The 20,059-nt window shown below is 46.8% G+C and overlaps 6 protein-coding genes and 1 non-coding gene across 7 annotated transcripts; 5 read left to right on the forward strand and 2 right to left on the reverse strand.

Annotated features, from left to right (window-relative positions):
• Positions 1 to 163: 163 nt before the first annotated feature.
• F4812DRAFT_421082 (glycosyltransferase family 15 protein) lies at positions 164 to 2,578 on the reverse strand. Its single transcript, XM_047933515.1, has 5 exons — positions 1,800 to 2,578; positions 788 to 1,717; positions 444 to 732; positions 275 to 382; positions 164 to 186 (listed from the first exon to the last, which is right to left on the reverse strand). Exons 1-4 carry the CDS (start codon positions 1,848 to 1,850, stop codon positions 315 to 317), a joined length of 1,338 nt encoding a protein of 445 aa, XP_047792284.1. The 5' UTR covers positions 1,851 to 2,578; the 3' UTR covers positions 164 to 186; positions 275 to 314.
• Positions 2,579 to 4,148: 1,570 nt separating this feature from the next.
• Positions 4,149 to 6,724, forward strand: F4812DRAFT_457366 (topoisomerase II-associated protein PAT1; the record flags this gene model as incomplete). The annotated part of the gene is made up of 2 exons (XM_047937158.1): positions 4,149 to 6,382; positions 6,433 to 6,724. The coding sequence occupies 2 exons, from the start codon at positions 4,149 to 4,151 to the stop codon at positions 6,722 to 6,724; spliced, it is 2,526 nt and encodes an 841-aa protein (XP_047792285.1).
• A 573-nt stretch (positions 6,725 to 7,297) lies between these two features.
• Positions 7,298 to 9,081, reverse strand: F4812DRAFT_308652 (Sin-like protein conserved region-domain-containing protein). The gene is made up of 3 exons (XM_047931301.1): positions 8,344 to 9,081; positions 7,549 to 8,179; positions 7,298 to 7,459 (listed from the first exon to the last, which is right to left on the reverse strand). The coding sequence occupies exons 1-2, from the start codon at positions 8,969 to 8,971 to the stop codon at positions 7,623 to 7,625; spliced, it is 1,185 nt and encodes a 394-aa protein (XP_047792286.1). The 5' UTR covers positions 8,972 to 9,081; the 3' UTR covers positions 7,298 to 7,459; positions 7,549 to 7,622.
• Positions 9,082 to 11,076: 1,995 nt separating this feature from the next.
• On the forward strand, positions 11,077 to 12,046 carry F4812DRAFT_469989 (fungal hydrophobin-domain-containing protein; the record flags this gene model as incomplete). Its single annotated transcript, XM_047938928.1, has 3 exons — positions 11,077 to 11,736; positions 11,803 to 11,857; positions 11,928 to 12,046. 3 exons carry the CDS (start codon positions 11,077 to 11,079, stop codon positions 12,044 to 12,046), a joined length of 834 nt encoding a protein of 277 aa, XP_047792287.1.
• An 874-nt stretch (positions 12,047 to 12,920) lies between these two features.
• F4812DRAFT_469992 (cytochrome P450) lies at positions 12,921 to 14,984 on the forward strand. The gene is made up of 3 exons (XM_047938929.1): positions 12,921 to 13,092; positions 13,140 to 13,745; positions 13,832 to 14,984. Exons 1-3 carry the CDS (start codon positions 13,021 to 13,023, stop codon positions 14,762 to 14,764), a joined length of 1,611 nt encoding a protein of 536 aa, XP_047792288.1. The 5' UTR covers positions 12,921 to 13,020; the 3' UTR covers positions 14,765 to 14,984.
• A 2,491-nt stretch (positions 14,985 to 17,475) lies between these two features.
• F4812DRAFT_t56 lies at positions 17,476 to 17,547 on the forward strand. The gene has a single exon. It is a non-coding gene; the product is annotated as a tRNA-Glu (tRNA).
• A 679-nt stretch (positions 17,548 to 18,226) lies between these two features.
• Positions 18,227 to 20,036, forward strand: F4812DRAFT_308690 (putative monooxygenase). The gene is made up of 3 exons (XM_047931302.1): positions 18,227 to 18,542; positions 18,608 to 18,936; positions 18,996 to 20,036. The coding sequence occupies exons 1-3, from the start codon at positions 18,355 to 18,357 to the stop codon at positions 19,787 to 19,789; spliced, it is 1,311 nt and encodes a 436-aa protein (XP_047792289.1). The 5' UTR covers positions 18,227 to 18,354; the 3' UTR covers positions 19,790 to 20,036.
• The last annotated feature ends 23 nt before the right edge of the window (positions 20,037 to 20,059 follow it).

Consider the following 20,059-nt stretch of genomic DNA (forward strand, 5'->3'; position numbering starts at 1 on the left):
TTTAAGATCCTGATCTACCAGGATTCATGATAGGGTTACTCCATTCGGGGGTGGTCTGTAACTTCTATACGATATGGCGTCAAAACAACTGCAACGTTTCCATTCCATATGGTGAACCCATAAACATGTATCTACAATGAAGAACCCGAGATATATCGGTACGATAATGAATCCGTGGACGCCACCCTGTTGCTCAGGTCAATACCCCCCCATTGAACCGTACTGGCGATGTTGTAATAAACCGTCCTTAGAGATAGAAAATATAGGTATTTACAATCACCTGCGAATTTTCTTTCGTCCTAGTTTCCTTTTCCTTATTCCTGTTGCTCCGTATAGCCCTGCGGCTTTTCAAGCCCGTTAACCTCAAAGTATCTTGATGTACCTGAACAAATATTAGTTAAACCTTATATCACGAATGTATGAATGCATTCAGTAATACGCACAAGAGTAACCCTTCCAGTCGAAGTTGTCCTTAGGGTTGCAGTGGCAGCGAAGATCTAATCGTGTCTTTTCTCCAGTGGGACAGTGGGTGAAAGGGACGTGATAATAGGCGATGTCGTTAAAGAAGTGGATTTCTTCCTTCTTTAATAAAAGGCCGGCAGCGATGGAATGAACAGGTGCATCGCCCCATCGTTCGTAGAAGAACCCGCCATCCTGATCAAGCGACTCGAAGAAGTCGATGTATGCCTTAGAACGCAGCCAATCTAAGTTGCCAACTTCAAAATTAGACCACTGTAATGTAAGTTAGTAATTGTCGATACACAAGTTAATTTAACATGTTACTTACGAAGTGGCATTTGTTGTATTTGTCGCCACCATCATCACTTAGGAAACCCATTGAGTTGCCCTCTGCGATGTGCTCCGGGTGATTCTTCATGAACTTCTTTACACTGTCCCAAAGAGTAGGGATAGTCTCTTCGTATTCGTACAGACTAAGCACGAAGCTGTACTTCTTCTTGTTCTCGGCCATGAAACGGAAAGGATCGTAATGAATGTCGCAGAAAAGTTCGACGCTGGGTTCGACACGCCAGTACCATTCGTAGTTCATCATAAGCGGTTGGCGGAAGAAGAAACCTGACTCGAAACGACACATGTGTCGGTAGCTCACGGAATCACCATAAATAATCTTTCGCTGCGCCATGTCTTCACGAACTTTCCGAGCCTTATCTTGGTCGATGAAATCGGGGAAAGACCAGTGCTCGCGAGGAATTTCGCCATAGTACGTCTTTCCAGATACGAGGGAAGTTGTAACTTTCTTGAAAGTGGCGTCAAAAGGCTTATCGTTGAGGAAAACCCAGTCGTAGTTGTATCGGCGGTTGAAGCGATCTTCGACTTGACGGATAGAGCGAGCGATCTCCCACACATCGCTGTTGCGAGCAAGGGAGACGAAGGTAGCATTCATGCGAGGACCTGGGGCAGTTCCCAAAAGATCATTCCATCCGGGATCCGATGGCGTTAATGCCATTGGTGCTTCGGCAAGATCTTCATATTGCTTCGGGGAACCTGCGCCGGGTTTCGACGGTGAACTCTTTGTAGATCCAGGTGAGCTGTTGATTTGACTATCTGGCTTGTTTCCACCACTAGATGCTCCACCGACATCGTTAGAAGACTTATCCGGCTTCGTCGACGATGAGCCTGGGCTGGCTCCGAATGTCGAGGGTTTTAATTGCACTCCCTCGTATGAAGAATGGGATACGAAGTAAAGAACTGCGACAAACTGTATAATAAGTTGTCGTTAGTGACATGGACTCGATTTTATTTACTCGAGAACAATCCACCTTGATTTTGGAATTACTTACAAAAGAGGCGAGGAGAATGTATCTCACTATGCGCGCGCTGCCGGCGGCCATGATGAGGGATGTAAGGGTGACGGATTGTTCAGCGTCACAATGGAGCAATGAGTTGGTAGAAGACAAAGTATATTCTTGAGGGTTGGAATGTTTCGCCAGCCGGGAGGGAGGCGGGGACTTCCAAAGGGGAAAACTCTCTTCGCCCGTGTTAGGGTAGATGTTGTCACAAGAAACAAAGAAAGGCTATTTAAGTCATCACCGAAAAGCCCAAATGCGACTTGTTTAAATTCGCATAGTTGAGCTACGTTATTTTAGATTTAAGGAGGGGTGAGGAATTCGTAGGGGAGTGGGAACTAAAGGAGGGAAAAAAAGAAGAAGAAAAAAAAAGATGATAGAGGTGAACAAGTGAGATAGAGTGGAATAGGTAAAAGCTGAATGTGAATACGAAGTTCGTTGCACCAAGTACCTAACCTACCTTCCGTAGAGAACCTAATGGGATAGGGGTATGGTACACAATTGTATATACAATTTAACAAGTCAGAGGAAGTACTTTACAGGGTGTAAGGGATTTGGGGGATTTAATTCGAGATAAAAAAAAACGGAGGCGATGATTAGAATTTGTCTGATAAATGGATCGACGACGCGTGGAAGGTCCATCTCCTAGCAGTGCTTGCAGTGTAACGGTGGGCTCCTCCCGTACTCAGTTTTACGGCAGTACGGCAGGTACGGGTAACTATCATTAGGCTACCTGAGCTGCTTTAGCTGCTTTAGCTGCTTAGCTGGCGAGCCCTCTCCGTATTGGGGAGTGTTAAGGTCTTGGCATTTCCGTATTCCGTCCCCCGGGTCCCGTTATTGAAGCCTTTTTGAGCACTTACCTATTATACATAAGGCAGGTAGTTATTAGATGTCCTTTGCGTCTTATATCTAGGTTAGGTACGAAGTAGGTACCTAGTCAATTCACCTATTTTGAAAGGAAATGTTTAACAACTTGGGTAGTCGGCCAGGTTTGCTTAAAGTAACTTGGTTTCGATGCGGTTTTCCGCAGTCATGTCGCTTGGCTACCTAGTACCTCTTTGTCTAGGTCTTGTATTTAGGTATACATGGGACGCATTGGATGGATATCCAGGTCCTACATGCTACCTACCTCCTGTGTATACCTTGATACTAACTTATACCTAATTGTATGAGAAAGAGACATTCGACGTGTGACTGTGTGCTGTTATCTCTACAACCCAAATCGTTCTTCTGTCCTCTTCCATAGCTTTGACTTGTGATGTAAGTTTGAGTGAAGCGGACGAAACCAGCTAGCCAACATGCAGGTCCCAACTTTGCAAACCTTGGTTATTTCTTGATTAATATGTACTTCAATGTTGGATACATAAAGATGCCTTGTACCTAGATGCATCTAGGTACTTACTTAAGGTAGATGTATGTAGGTTCGGTACCTAGGTAGGTACCTATTCCCTGCTATAATATCACGTGAATCGGAGCGCGTTAACTTGTAGCCTTCCTCAAAAGACCACGCAATTTGATTGGAGCATCTTACCTAATTCCGTAGGGCCTTAAGCTGGTTAGGTTAGGTAGGGGTAGGCTCTGCTCTTTCAATTCCACCAAAAAATCGCTTTGCGAAATGTTGCTTGCCCATTCGGCACGTAGATACGTCAACACATCTTGATAGAAGTTGACGGCGTTCTCTTCGAACAGCCTTACGTACCTACTCTGCGCCCTTCTCTCGCCAGGAATATCTTATATGTACTTGGTGTTTCCTTGAGCGATTACTATTTTTCTTGCTCAACTTTTTTTTTCTTCGATATTTTTTATCCCAGTTTTGCCCGCTTTCCATCTCTTTCGCCCCTCACTCTCCGAGCTGTTTTCACACCCGCATCATGATCCAGCAAGACTATTTGCTCCTCGTCTACCAGGTTTTCCAGCTCTCTTAGTTGTAAGTTTTTTTTTATTGATCTACACAACCTACCACATAATCTCCTCCATCTCCATCTCCTCCATCTCCTCTACCAGCAGAACACTATACTGTCGTACTATGCCTATCGCTCCTAAAGACCTTTGAGCCTCCTACTCAAGAAGCAATGCCTAATATTCCCAATACCTTCCCCAATCACTTCATTTATCTTCCGCCATCTTTCTCATCAAAATTTGTAGAAAATAATCTCGGAAGTTAGCAAACAAAGCACTTATTTGTATTTTTTATTTTTTATTTTCATCTTTTTTGTGACGTTTTCTAAATTCGACATCACCCCTCCATATCTTAACCACATCCCACTTTGGCAGCCTACTTACCCACCTTCAATAGTTGCGACAAAAAGTTTCGCAACCATTATAAAGCTTGCAACCGTCGCCATGTCCTTACACGCGAATTCGTCGCGCCATGACACGGCAGCTCCCGGTTTCGGTCAATCTTACGACCCATTCGCCGATCTTTCACGGAGCGCGGATGACATCGATGAAGCCCTCGACTTTGAGGATACATACGATGGTTTAGGCGATGCCTTAGATGAGACAGATGATGCTTTCAACGATGATACATTTGGTGGAGACTCCGGTGGAGTGTCGCATGCGCCAGTTGGCAAGGATTTCGACTTCTTTGGACAGACTGCTAAAGTTGCGAACGCTATTGAGGAAGAACACCAGCGCTTCAGCCGCCAACAACCAGCTCCGAAATCAACCCAACCTTCTTCATCGCAGACATACGGGTCGGGATATGCCTATCAGCCAGCACCGAAACCCGCTAGAACTGGTTATGAGAAGTATAAATCCGAGCCAGTCTCAGACCTTCAAGTTGACGCTTCAATATGGGGAGTCCAGCCAAAGAAAGCAACCCCAGTAGCAGCACCAGCTCCACCACAGTCCGCAGCGCCACCGGCGGGCCGTAAGATGATGAGTCTAGAAGAGGTTGAAGCGGCGATGCGAGCCCAGGCAAAAGCTCCTACTCAACCCCAACAGCCTCAACAGCCTCAACCACAGCTTCAGGCTCCATCCCAACCCGGCCCTGAGCCTCAGGCAGCACTTCCTCCTGCTCATTACCCTCATCAGGAGCCCATCAACTATCAACAGCAGCAATTCGACAATCGCCAACCTCAGGGATTCTATGCCCCCGACAACCAGCAGCTTCCGCAAGGGGTTGTTCATGGACATCCTATAGCGATTCTGCAGCGACCAGCTTCCAAGAACATTCCATCTAATGGGCCCAATGTGCCAGTCTCTTTACCCCAGCAGCACCAACCTGCTCCCATGGGATTCCCAACGCAGATACTGCAAAATCCCAATCGTATGCCTGGAGAACCTACTAGAATGAACTTGCCGACACATCCAACTCACCGATCGCAGAATTCGTTTACTCGCCAACCTCAGGCTAGTGCTCCCCAAGGTCACCTTTCTCATTTATCCGAGCAGGAGAAGGCATCTTTCCTCGAAGCTGAGGCAAGACGAGCTAAGCGTAATCACAAAATTCACGTTTTATCAAAGGATAATGGTTTGATGACACCCCAGGACAAGAGTTTCATTACCCGAATCCAGCTTCAGCAACTCGTCTCGGCCACTGGTGACCCTAGTGAACACGGAACCGATGCTGCTCTCGCAGAAGATTTCTACTACCAGGTGCTCAGTTCCTTGCGAGCTGGACAGAGACCCAACCCGAATCAGCCACTGAACAATTTTGCCCAGACGTACCTCTTCCAGACTGGTACTCGTCATGGGGGCATGAGACGTCAAGGTCGAGGCCCCGAGAATCACATGCAGCGTATGGAGCAACAGGTACAGCGTGCAGTAGAGGCGGCCAAAAATAAACCTAAGAATAAACAATTGGTCATCGAGGGCAGTCTAGGAAAGATCTCGTTCAGCAACGCGAAGACGCCTAAACCTCTATTGAACATTAAGCGTACTGAAAGCAGTACTGACGCCACTCGACCTGGTAGCGGGCATCGCTCCCATCCAACCACCGGTACCGATAAGAAGGAGACGCTACAGAATATTGAGAAAGTCTATTTGACTCTAATGAAGATGGAGGATCTGGACCGCAACATGCCTCCCCCTCCGGCAAACGGCAATCCGGATCCAGACTTTGAGCGACGTGCCGAGTTGCAGCAACAGTTGCAACAACTAAATGAACAATTGTGGAACGAACTCAAAGTCCACGAGCCTATAGGCGCGACCTCGGTGCACCCTTTCATTGCCTTCTTGTCCTATCCTAAAGGCAAGAAAGCCATCGGCCGCGTATTCAACCATCTTACCCTTGAGCAGCAAACAACTATCCTGACAATCATCGTCATTCACCTCGATCAACTCGACGTGGTTCGTGGTGCGCAAGTGCAAACAGGAGAGCCAATTAATCTAAATGCCGCCACTCGCGAGAGTATTGAGCTATTCATTGTGGCAGTTATGCCAAGCCTGCTCCATCTCTTAGGCAAATCGGAGCTGCATATTGTCACTGGCGTCCTTGGACTTATAACCCAAAATCTCAATGTAGATCTTGTTGCTCGAACTCGGATTGGTGTCTCGATGTTGACCATGATCCTCAGTCGAGCAGAGCTGGCCAAGCAAGCTGGACAGGCAACTGAACAGTCCTGGCAACAATGGTAAGGATGACAATGATTATTTACATTACCATCAGCTAACTCTTTATTAGGGTTGCTACTTTTAATCAGTTTTTCAACGCATTGGAACCAACTCTTCCAAACATCTTCCCAGGCACTGTGGCATCTGGGGAGGACATTTATGTGTGGCAATTCCTTGCCGCCATTGGCATAGGGGCCAGCCCAGAGGAACAGCAACGCCTTGTCCTTGCTGTCAAAGACCGTGTCATGGATACTGTCAGCTTGTCCAAGACTCTTCCCCCCGACATGGCAAAGACTCGTTTGGACAATGTTAACCTATTTATGCGATCTATCGGTCTTGACGTCGAATTGTTAAACAACTAGACGGAGCCTTGCGGTGGCACTCTTGACCTACTGTATAGTATCGTACACATTCATCGTCGATTCGTTTGGTCGAAGAAGGCTTGGAAGGCGGGCACTGGATGTAATGATTCAACGGCGCCGTTCTATACTATACGGCTTTAATGGGGTGCGCAGAAGTCCTGAAGAAAGGCTTTCGACTTAGCACTCGCGATATATGGGTAACGAACGGTGGAATGTATCAAAGTTCGCACGAGTTCATGATACCCGGATTGGCTTAACGATGAGGTCTGGAGATGAGATGGACCAATTTTGTGAACAATGGTTACAGACTCCAACTGGCGGGATATGTTCATAGACATTTATATCATCATGGGGGCGGGAGAGGGGCATCTAATGCCTGAATTTTGCGCCATAGCGACAGTCAAGTTTCCGGGTCCTATCTAGGTATTCGCGACATGGTTATGCGTCGGTGCTAGTCCTACGAATGTGCATTATTGGGTCGTGTATTGCATGCAGTAATTCTGAGCTACTATCATAGCTATAAGAATACAAAGTGTGCCAAAAGAGCAGTTGTAAAACGCCGAGCAATGCAATATGAACTCGTTTTTTCCCTTCCACCTCTTCTCGTTGCAGATATATAAGCTAGCTTATTTATTAGTAGTAGTGATAGCTTCACCCTCTTATCCTCGGGCATCCTGGCGCTCTCCATGACATGCAATGCATAGGTACCCTAGCCTTAGGTAGGTACCTAGGTATCTGTATTTGCTGAAGGTCATTAATCGAACCGTCTTAATCAAGGTCCCTGGATTTTGATATCCTCGTCGACTGGGGACTTCAAGACTAACCTCATCATTCGCTACCGTCGAAGCCGCTACCATTACTCAAAAATTATAATTAAAACTAAAATTTTGCTTTCGAATCAAGAGCCGCGGATATGGGAAAGGAACTCTTCCTCGGTCCACTGGGCTTTGAACATCTCCTTGGACGCGTCGTCATTGCCATCGTCGTCGTTGTCGTGGCCGTCTGCCGTGATGGTCTCCTTCTTTTCCTTTCCTTTTCCCTTGCCCTTCTTGATGTCGGCGACGGATTTGGGGTTCGGCGCGCTCGGGTAGACGAGGTGGTTGGTGAACATGTGCCAGGCCTTGTCGCTGTCCTCGTCCTCGTATTTGAGGCGCGACCAGGGCTCGACCTGGACTTTGCGCAGGCGGTCGATCATGGTGTCGACCGTCAGGTCGCCGCCCTCCGTCGCCCCCGCGCTCTTGATCGACATGTGGATCGCCTTGGCGGCCCCGGCCCCGGCGCCCGTCGCGCTGCCGCTGCCGCTGGCGTCTTTGCTGGCGCTCCCCGCGGCCGCGCCGGGCCCCGCCATGCCCTCGCGTGGACGGCTCAGGCGTTCTTGCTCGGTGTACGCGTCGAGGTGGTGCAGTTGCGGCCGGAGGTGGATGAGGGATGATACGGGGGTAAGATGTAACTGGTCTGGAATATTGGATTTGTTGTTAGTTAGTTTAGGTTAGGTACCTCCTATCATGACCGTTTTACCTCTGTCGATATGCGTAGGAATATATATTTCCGACAAGGAATTAATGAATGAATAAATAGAGAGAGAGAGAAAGATGAAATTTCTAAGAAAACAAACATACCTCCTTTGAACACGCCCACCATCCATCGGCAATTCGTCTCCTTCTCGGTCGGGAACTGGCCGCCCAGGGTCTGCGTCCTAAGAACCTTATCCTGGCGCACGGCCTCGGTCCAATCGAGCATGCTCAGCTCCCTTTCGAGGTCGTCCGGGCGCTTCCCCGTTGCCCCTCCGGCAGCGCCGCCGCGACCGGCGCCTGCGCCTCTAGAGGGGACGCCGACGCCGAAGCCGCCGGAGAGGCCGTGGGAGCCGCCGTTCTTGGCGGCGGTGCTGCGGGCGAGGGCGCCGCCCCAGCGCAGGCCCTTCTCGCGGTCGTAGTCGGCGTGGCCGTAGCTGATGGGCACGTCGACCTCGACGAACCCGGACTTGTTCTTCACCCGCACCTCGCTGATCTGGCGGTACGGCGCCCGCACGGGGCCCTGCCGGTTCGGGTGCTGCAGCACCAGCAGCTTGCGGTTCTCGGGCAGCTGCGGGTTCGCGTAGACGTCGTAGCTCGCGATTATGGGGTCGGCGTCGGCGTCGGCGTCGGCTTCGGCTTCGTTCTTGGTGGTGTTGTTGTTATTGGTCTCGCTGTCGATTTCGATTGCGGCTTGGGGCTTCGAAGCCTCGGTGTCTATATCCATTTCTGACATGGTGGCTCGTATTATTTTATTATGAAAAAAAAAAAAGGATTGGTCGCAATTATAAAAGTCAAGCTTAGGTACTATGCAATTGTTAATTGTTAATTGTTAAATGACTTTTTTTGGCGGGGCAAAACGCTTATCGGTATGCAGTATGAGGTATGCGGTACCTATGCGGTATGCGTGGGCCTTATCTAGATCTTAGCTCGGCAGGGAAGCAGGGGTCTTATAAAGGGTCTCCATGATGTACCTAGGAGGTAACTTCAGATGCGTTTCCACATCTGTTCCTACCTACGGGTACTTAACTTCGTACATTGTAAACATTATTTGCCCATGAAATCTTCCACCACCGTTATTAAGCTACCTCACTCGATACCTTATTATAATTAATTTTTTCCAACTTATGTAGTGTGCTTTTTAGCCGGCAGCCTAGACAATTCTTAGTTATTCCATAACATCTCACTTTTATGACTGACAGGAGTCGGGCTTCCCGATTCTGATGCTAGGTAGAAGAAGAGGTCATTCCACCTAATCAATTACTAACCTACCTAATATAATAGAAATGTGTAAGCGTCTCAACTTTAGTACGATGAAATCCAACTCTGAAGTCTTATCTTTTTCTATCTTCTCCTATCTATGATGTGCTTTCGGGGTCAATATAAATGAGTACCAGGTAGGTAAGTACCTAAGCATGCTATTTCAGCTAGGATCTAGACCGATATTTCTCTTCTCGTAGTGTCCATCAGTTACAAGGTAATATAGCGTTTATTTACTATGAGATATAACTAACGGATAAGAAAACAACTTCGCTGTTCCCCGTAGAACTTTAACTTGCATAAGAGAATCCGCGGTTACTCATTGCACACTGGAGGTAGGTATTGTTCGCTTAGGTCCTCTCGTATAGAATTCCGCCTGGTTCGACACCTTCTATATCTGCCTACATAGGTAGTAGAGAAAATCTACGGGGGTTGAAAGTGATCGAGTTTCTTGGGCACGAATATTTCGACCAGTAATTTCCATGTTTCCTGTAAACTTCAGTGATGGGGGTATGACTTTGCTTCTCACGATAGTGGCGCTGATATAGCTCTGAGTGATACGGGCGATAATAATACCCCTTGCGGTCATAAATTTCCACGGCCTGCATATTGTATAAGAAGCAAAAGTCCATGGCAAGTCGCCATTGCGTGTGGCATTGGTGGTGGCTCAACCAATTGCCCAAATAGGAAATTTCCCCTTTCATTTTGTGGACTTGGTCGTGTCGATCCCTTTCAATTTGTCTTACGTCTCGAGTCTAGGTCTTATTGAAAGGGATTCATATTCAGATCTTGGAGTTTATTGATTGGATAAATTGATAATAACATCCAAGCTACATGGCTTGAAACTAGCCAAAGACGGGTGTAAGTCTTTCTCAAGAAGGGCCGTCAGTGCCGAGTATCTTTCAAAAATTGACCGCATGGCTGAAATGGCTCAGCCTGATAGCTCTATTTTCAAGGATCTACTTGAACGTAACTTCGATTGAGTTCCGTTTATTCTGACTCTTGCTTATTCCCCTGGATAAATCACTTCCCTAGATTCAACGAACCTAGGGGGTGAAGCATAATTCATGACTGATTCATGACTGTTCTCTAACGTGCTGCCTCGTAAAGTTACAACCTAAGAACTCACTGCATATTTACTACATGTGTATAGTCCACATTCAGTATGACCCATGCAGTACATTTCATATCAAGAACCTTACGGACATGCATGGCGTTTCGTACCTGACTGACTGGCTTGGAAGCACCAACATGAATGCAGAAACATGCATGAAACAATAACTACAAGGCTGAATCAAAGGCGATATTATAGATGCAGCCTCAAACTAGCGTGTAGGCTATTGAAACAAGATCTACACTTCGCAGTAGGTCAACCCCCTACTGCAAGGTCCGGAGATCCGAATTAACGGTAAACATGAAATTCTCGTGATGATAGTTGCTTATAAGAACTCGGTCGAGGACCAGTCTTCATGGCATAATTTCTCACCATCCACAGTCACATCATCATCTGCACTTCCTGCCTCATTCAAAGCACCATTCACTCGTTCACTTAACCCACCACTCGCTTTAAAAGACATCAAGATGCAGATCAAGGCATTCCTCCCTGTGGTTCTCGCCGCTGTGGCTACTGCCAGCCCGGTGGCCAACCCCAACTACAAGGCTTCTTCCCCGGAAGCCAAGTACCCAACCACCACCCAGAAGGCTCACTACCCTGCGTCGACCCCTGAGGCTCACTACCCTACGACAACCGAGAAGAAGGTCCAGTACTCGACTTCGTCCCCGGTAGCACAATATCCGACTACCACGAAGAAGGCGCAGTACCCTGCTTCTACACCGCAGGCCCAGTACCCAACCACCCTTGAGACTCATTATGCCACGACCACGAAGACCAAGGTCTTCTCCACCACCTCGACTCCCCAGCCTCCCGCAACTACCCAGAAGCACAAGGAGCACAAGCACGAAAAAGAGCCTAAGGGAAAGGAGCACAAGACGAAGAGCAAGGAGTCTCACAACGAGATGAAGACCAAGTCCACCAAGGAGCACCACGCCAAGCAGACCAAGAGGGGCGAGTACCCAGCCAAGTACCCATCGAGCACCCCGGTGTCTCCTTCGTACCCCAGCTCCAGCTCCAACTCCTATCCTCAGGGCGGTAATGGTGGGAACGGCAATGGTGGGAACGGCGGTGACGGTAACCAGGGAGGATCAGGCGGTCTCTCTCACATCTGCCCTCTCGGTAACACTGTAAGTAGTACTAACGCTCCCTCTTAGCATTTCTTCAAGTAAACAAGTTGCTAACTCATATATTAGCCTCTCTGCTGCCAAGTCGACATTGACGGCATCCTCGACCTTACCTGCGGAAGCCGTACGTTTTAGAACCCCCTATTTCTCTTTACTAGTATATGTAGCAATAGTACTGACTGACATCTCTCTAGCCGGTGTCGACCTCAACTCCCTCGACGAGTTCCGAAGCACCTGCGCAGCCACCGGCCTGACAGCCGAGTGCTGCGTTCTGCCTCTTGCCGGCGACGCTCTTCTCTGCACGACCGTCTAAGCATGGGAACTTCGAACCGCGAACTTCGCCTTGCTCTGACTTAACAACAACTTTGCACTTGCATTTTGGGGACGACTTTAGAAATGAACAACATCGGCTTGGGGATACTTTATAGACGTCGACGGGGCCAAAGTTGCTATCAAAACGTTTTGGCCCATATTTCGTTTTCGACACATCTTTTTTAACATTCTGTAACATTCTTTTGACGTCGGCGAATTGGTCGAGAAATATTTTGGGCAAGCATTTTGTCTACTACATACCTTTATTCTTAAACACCTTTTTTACGCTTCTTAACGAATTGAAGATAACATCGCTTTGACGCTCAATTACTTTACCTGTCTTCTTTTCCATGCTATAGTTGCGGAGATTTTGCATGAAAACCAAAATAGGGGCAAACCGCATCATGAGTTGAACTGCTTATATAACACTATTAATACAATTAATACTTCTACATTTCACGGTTACCAAATCTATAGATTTCTGCCAGTACCTAACTATGGACCTAGGAACCCGAGGCTAACCCCGAGAGAGAGAAGTATTTAACATGGGCAGGTGGTACTGACCCCGAGAAAGGGTGTTCAGATGCCGAGGGCTTGAGAAACTGTGCAAGATCGTCCAAGCTGACAAGCTGAACGAACAGCCACCTACGTCGAAGTGCATGATTCGAGACCTCATACAAGACCACCTACACATATTAAAATGTATGAACTGCTAGCCAATGATTGAGGTTAAGCTCGATATCTACTACGTGAACGTTGCGTTGTTTATCGAAGTCAGCCTCAGCGGGGTAGTCTTGTGCTATGGCGCAATGCTTTTCACAAATACTTGGGTATTCCCACGGATCATATAAACCTGCGTGCTCTCACCATTATCCGACACGTCTACGGTGTTGAGTCAAGAAGTCGACGCTTACTACCAGACGAAGACAACCCTTGTTCATCAGGAAGAAAGCAGTATACCTTATCATACATACCATGGATGTACTTAATCAGAACATGAGCTTTCCGGGGTGGCTCCTAGCGACTTTCGTGATAAGTTTCCTTATGGTTCGTATCTGACTCTCGAGAAAATGGCCCGGACTGAATGAATATAGTTCCTAGCAAATTCTATATATAACCTGTTCTTCCATCCCCTAGCCCATATCCCGGGCCCCTTTTTTGCCCGGATGAGCGGCATACCCTCGTGGTATCACGCCCATCAAGGTGACCGGTATATCTGGCTCGGGAAGCAGTTTCAGAAATACGGCGACAAGATCCGTGCGGAGCCAAACACGGTCCTCTTCAACACGCCGGAAGCGTATGAGGATATATACGCCCCGAAGTCCAACGTGCGGCGCAGCCGCTTCTACGAAGCATGGCAGCTCAACGGCTTCAAGCCCACGACACTTAGTACTACCGACGTCGCGGAGCACGCGCGGAAGCGCAAGCTCCTGAGCCATGCTTTTACGGAGAAGTCTGTGCGTGCCGCCTCGGATTTCGTTGTCCAGAATCTGGACCGATGGCACGAGCTTCTTATCGAGGACGCCAGCTGCGGCTGGTCGCCAGCGGTCGATATTTCGGAAAAGCTAGACGAACTGGCCTTTGACATCATGGGGGATCTTAGTTTCGGGAAGTCGTTCAACGTGAAGGAACCTGGCGATAACAACCCGTTCAAAAACATCCCCCACAATATTACCGATTACTCGAAACTGTATAATTCGGTGCCGCCCCCTCCCCCCCTCCCCCTTTTTTTTTCACTCCACTTCTAATAATATCATGTCTATTACTGACACTCAAGCGTTCCCAGGTCGCCCGCTCTCCCTGGCTGGACCAATTTCTTTGGTTGAAGCCTAGGGGCTTGGACTGGCTTTTAAGCGTATTGACGCCATCGTACGTCCGACAGTATCAACAATTTGTACACGACAGCGTTACCGAGAGAATTGCCCTGTATGAGAAACAAGTCGAAAAGCCGGAGTCCGAACGTCGGCGGGATATGTTTTACTATATGTGCGATGCCCGCGATCCCGACACTGGCCTCCCCGCATACGAGGAAGACGAGCTCCGAGGAGAAGCCAATCTGCTGATTATCGCCGGGTCCGACACTTCAGCCGCCAGCCTCTCTGGGATATTCTTTTATTTAACAGGCGACAGTAATCGGTATGAAAAACTCGTTCGAGAAATCCGTTCCGAGTTTCAGTCCGTGGACGATATAGTGTACGGACCTAGGCTCTTCTCGTTAGAATACCTCAGGGCGTGTATTGACGAGGGGATGCGCCTTACTCCGGCAGCTCCCGGTGATCTCCCAAGAGAAGTGCTGACAGGAGGGCTCAAGATCCAAGGTGAATATTATCCAAAGGGAACCGTGGTAGGTACGTCCAACTGGGTACTCTCCCACAAACAAGACGTTTATGGCGACCCTGATGCGTTTCGGCCTGAACGCTGGATCGTAGACGAGACCACGGGTGTAACAGAAGAGGATGTAATCAGAGCGCAGTCCTGCAGCCGCCCCTTCTCTCGCGGGCCAGGTAGATGTCTTGGACAAAACTTTGCGATAATGAAAATCACGATGATAGTTGCTCGGACCCTTTATAGGTTGGATGTTAGGAGAGAACCAAGCACTACCTTGGGGACAATGGAAGCATACGACAGGAATCACTTCCAGCTGTTCGACGGGTATATTTTATTTCGTCATGGGCCGAAGGTACAGTTCAGAAAGAGACAACTAGGAAATCATGCCTAGACCAAATTGTTGATCTGTCCACTTCAACAGTGGGAATCTATTAGAATTAAGACTGTTGTTGGAATTATGAGAGATACATCATGGTAGGGGCATTCAGTTCTGTCTTCGACACTCTTCCTGGATACGTCGCATGAAGAGGGTGGTATCGTTATAGTGTACGGCTGAGAGAATGAATTCATGTAATGAACTTTGCAATGAATAAAAAGTCGCTCCTAAGGACCATTTGATGAGCAACCAAAGCTAATTTTCGCCACCATTAATTAGGTACCTAAGTATTATATATGTTATTCCCTTGTCAACAAACTTGGACATCTCAAATACATCTGTTATCGTACCTCAGCAGAAATGTAAAAGGCCATTACAGAGAAATTAACTGCTGACATTCCGTCAATTTCAAAACTAAGAAAGACAGCGTATTAATTGTGTGCGACTTGGATATATTGTGGTAGCAGTGTCGTGGATAGCCCTTCATAATCCGCTAATCAATCCTCAGTGTTCTGGCAATAGTAGCCTCTAGTTTCATCAATGAGTGAAGACAGTGTCTCCCTTTTCCTCCTACATCATCCCTATTCATCTTCCCATTCTCCCCTTGTCCTCCTATTCCTCCACTCTAATCCCTGCTCCTTCTTTCCCTGATGCCAGTGCTTTGTCGACATCTCTCCGTCTGGTTGCTGCTTAATGAATATGTTGTTGTCTAGCTAGGAGTTTTGATTATGTATTGCTCCTTGAAAATCTAGATTATTCATAAAGTTAGAAGCAGGGAACTATAGTTAATGTCATCTGAAGTTTATTATGTACTCACTGTATGTAGATTGTTTTCTTTATTTGCAACCCAGAGTATAGCAGGAGAGATGTCTGCCGGTCATTTGTTTGCGTATATGCTCTTATGACAATAGTTAGAACCCGATGTGAGAGAAGGAATTCGTTAGGGGGGGTCATACCTTCGGATATTTTCCGTCTTGGAGCTAGATTTGATTATCGGCAAGCAGACAGCCATGCTCGAGGCTCATCAAGTCATATCAACTAGCAGCCATTGCAATCAAATCAATCAAGCATGGAGACCTGTATTCTTAATCCCATCAACTCAATTATCCCAAGAGTTTTCCTCCGTACATTAAATCACATTGCTATGCAAGATGCAGTGCCAGGGACACGCTTGACTGATAAGCAAGAGGTGAAGTCGCTGCACAGAAGAGCCATTTGCAGCCACGCAGGCGCTGGTGTTCTGTATAATGCTAGCTTGTGACAGGTACTTCCTCTGGTGATAATGGAGCTGATCTAAGGAAAAAGATTACCTATAGGAATGATGCTGTTGAGTGATGCAATAGCTGTAGTGTCAATAACAAGTGAGGCCTAGAGTCAGTGGCATAATCATAGCTTAATGAGGAGGGTTGTTAGGCGGGAGCGTCGATTGGAATTATAGATCATAAGGAAAACTTACCAGTACTTTTGAAGTCTGCTGATGTTATTCTAGTATCTTATTCTTGTAGCAAGGTCACCCTCCCAGTGAGATGCGAAGATTGAAGTCAACCACGTGGAAGTGAAGAAAAGTAATATGAATAATGTATCGCATAAGGGAGTAGTCAAGGTTGACCTTTAAAGTAATGATGATAGTGGAAGGGGAAAACAAGAAAGGATAGGTTGCAATAGGTATTGCATTGTATGTTTGTATGTATGTATGAACAATGTATCAATGATTGTAAATGATATTCAAGGTTGATATCAATTAAGAGTTATGATAATGGTGGTGGTGGTTGGTTGTGGTTGTGTTGGGATGATGAGAGGAGAGGAGGAAAGATTTGGACATTGGAGGGGGGATGGCCAGTCTTTTATAATAATTCTGGAGGGGGGATCAGGCTCGTAGAATCAGTAAAGGTAGGAACTTTCAAAAAAGAATTAAGCAAGAGCAACCAGGCAACCGAAAATAATTCTGGTTTCCAGGGAAGGTGCACTTACTTTTGGGTAAGTTCCTTCCTCGTTTCCTATGATACTGCGGAACTGCTGCATAAAGGAGGTAGGTACACCCACAACGTACTTTCCTAAATGTAAATCAAACTGCTTCTAATAGATACGTATATACCTGGGTACCTACCATATTGAATTGATTTACAGTCTCCTGCCATAAAATTTAGATCAGCCGGCACAGAATCAATTTGTATCTACATGGAAGCTGCAGGTTTAGGTTCACATATTTTTCTACATTTACTTTGGTACCTTCCCAACGCATTTTCTCTAATAAATCATTGGATCAAAATTAATACGTACCTAGGTATCTACCTAAGATATTTTTATTATGATTTTATTATTTGTTTTTAATAAATACCTAGGTGCCTCTGTACATAGCGAATTGCATTCAAATCAGATATCACATGCACTTGGCTCACCACACAGTAGGCACCTGCCATTCCAAAATCACTGCAAGCAGGTAGGTAACGCTTATCAAAGCTTCACCTTAGTCCATTGATTAAAATCACAAGGTACCATGTTATTCGTCCTGCGAATTAATTAACAATAGTAATGCACCTATCTACCCCTATATCTAAGATTGCGTAGCGAGTGAAGTCATGTACGAATGAGGACTCCATGTATTATCTCAGGCAGTTGCATTACACCAAAAATAATTCAATCCTTTCAGTTTGTCTGTAACTTCCTCTCAAGTCTGGCAAACACCTCACACAGCTGATAATCCATCACAGAAGCAACTTCTTCCATCCGAATTGGTGTAGTGGTTAACATTCGGGATTCTCATTCCTGAGCCCGGGGTTCGATTCCCCGTTTCGGAGTTCTTTTTTGAATTTATGTCGAATTTTGCACAAATAAGATCAGTCATAAAGCCATAGCAGATATCTGAGCATGTAAAAAAGCGTATTTTTTAAAGTGGTAAGTTCGAGATACTAACAGGTAGTTGAAATCATCTTGCAACGATGTTGTCTGATTACGTAATAATACACAGAGTTCGCTTACCTAATTTTTCCCTTTTCATATCCCGCTTCGACCTGCTTAACAACTATATGCTGCTCAATATATAAGTATTTTTTTACGCCTTGTCGTCCTTTCTTTCTTGGGGCTTGCCTGTTTATCATCCACGGCTTTTCTGGCTGTTCCGAATTCGGTGCTGGCTTTTTGTAGCAGTATCATCTTGACATACTTTGAAGGGAGAAAATAATCATAATGTCTTAGGTAGCCTCAATTTACGGTATTCATTTGCGTCAACAAGCTCTGAGCGCATTGTTTCCATGGAGTCGTCTCCAAATATAGTGGGAGATACTAGTCTCGAGGTAGTCAAGATGACCAGTCGTGTGTAATCCGGAGAAACACAAGAAAACGCAATCATCCGTCTAAGTTAACCCTTGCTGAGACAACTATTACCCCCATGTGGCGCTAGTTGATTGTGTCATAGAACAGCCTATCGCCGAGGGAGGTGGCCTTGATGAGCTTAGGGAGATACTCGGTCGCCGAGGGGCTGGGGATTGCATCTAGCTGAACTTCATGCATAAAAGCCTGTCCGCTGCTCAAGTTCACAAGTGAAAACCGGAATAGCATATTCTCTCCATTTGTGTCCAATTAAAAAGCAAACCACCACCGTAAAGATGAAGGAGATAGTAGACCCAACCATGTCGGAAACTCGACATAGGCCGAAAGTTCTCATAGTCGGCGCTGGGCTTGGCGGTCTGACCCTTGCTCAGATATTGCAAAAGAACGGTATAGCATTTGAGATCTTCGAGAGGGATGAGCACGATGTGTCCAGGCAACAGGGTTGGTCCCTCACAATACATACGTTCGTACCTGCATCCCAATCATTACGATGGCACAAGTTTCTAAGCCACTCACCCTATTATGCAGTGTTTTAGACGAGCTTCTCGAGGCTCTCCCAGACGATATGCCGAACCTCAAAGACACTGCTTATCACCTTAGCCCATTGGACTTGGAAACTCAAGTTATCTTCTATTTCCATAATGAACGTCTTGGGACGGAAAATTCCCCTTCTACTCCCACCATACGATACAACCGCCTACAGCTTCGGCATTGGCTAGCAACCGGCATTGATATCCAGTACGGCCGGGAAGCCAACAGAATCGAAAGGGTCGGTGACAAAATGGTAGTCTCTTTCACTAATGGTACCACTGCTGTTGGTGACATTTTGATCGGTGCCGACGGCACAAGAAGCATCGGTAAGTACTACGGTCTGTATCTGATAGGCATGGCGATAAATCAATTAATCCGCCCACAGTGAGAGAGCACGTGCTTGGGAAGCCTAATAGCGAAGTGCTTAGGAACATTCCGCTTAGTTCCATCACCGCGGAAACCACGCTAAGCGGAGAATCATTCGCACGTCAGCTAGAGATCGCGCATAGCATGGCTATCATACCAGTTACCAGCGGAGACGGCTGGAACAATTTGTTCACGGGTCTCATCAATGTATCGCCAGATGGCAAATCGGGGAAATTCTTCTGGGTCATCGGATGGCACGATCCTCTTGCCGAACATACCGGTCGCATAGCCGTCCACAGCATCCCCAGGGAGGAACGTCTCGAACTTGCGAAGAAGATGATAGCACACCTAGATCCCAAGTTCAGACGCATAATCGAAGAAACTCCTCCGGAAGACATTCGCGACGTCGGATGGGTCCCAACGGACTGCCACCTCGACGAGATACCTCATGGAAGGGCGATTCTCCTTGGGGACGCTGTACACTCGATGTTGCCGTTCAAAGCGGAAGGGGGCATACACGCGATACGCGATGCTCTTCTCCTCGGTAAACTGATAACAGAGTTGGATGCTTCGGACGACGCCGCCCTTGACCGTTTACTCACAACATTCTATGGGGACATGATACCTCGTGGGGCTGAAGCCGTCGAACAGTCCAAATACTTTCAGCACAACTTCAGGAAGGATAAGACGAATATTAGAGCTTGGGGGCATCCAGTTAGGAGCTTACCAGATGAAAAAATCGAACTTGGACCTGGGGGGGTTTGCAAGGTAACCAAAGGACCTTGCAAACTACGCTTAGTTCCGAGCTTATAAACAGAACCATTCCTTTTCCATATGAAGAGCAAGTACTAAATATCAAGTACTTATCTACAATGAGAAGCTCAGAAATTTAATATTGGTATTGGTATGATTAGATAGAATGAAAAAAAAAATAACAATAACAATAGAGCCAATTTACAAAAGCAGACGTAGTGGTGGTAAAAAATGATGATGGTATCATGAAAGGGGTAAGGGATAAATGGTCAGGACATTTTCACTAGCTAAAAGCATAAGTGCCTGTCTAAAGTTAACAAGATTCCAAGG

The sequence above is a fragment of the Daldinia caldariorum genome (genome assembly GCF_022478825.1).
Source record: "Daldinia caldariorum strain CBS 122874 unplaced genomic scaffold F4812scaffold_4, whole genome shotgun sequence".
Taxonomy (NCBI): domain Eukaryota; kingdom Fungi; phylum Ascomycota; class Sordariomycetes; order Xylariales; family Hypoxylaceae; genus Daldinia; species Daldinia caldariorum.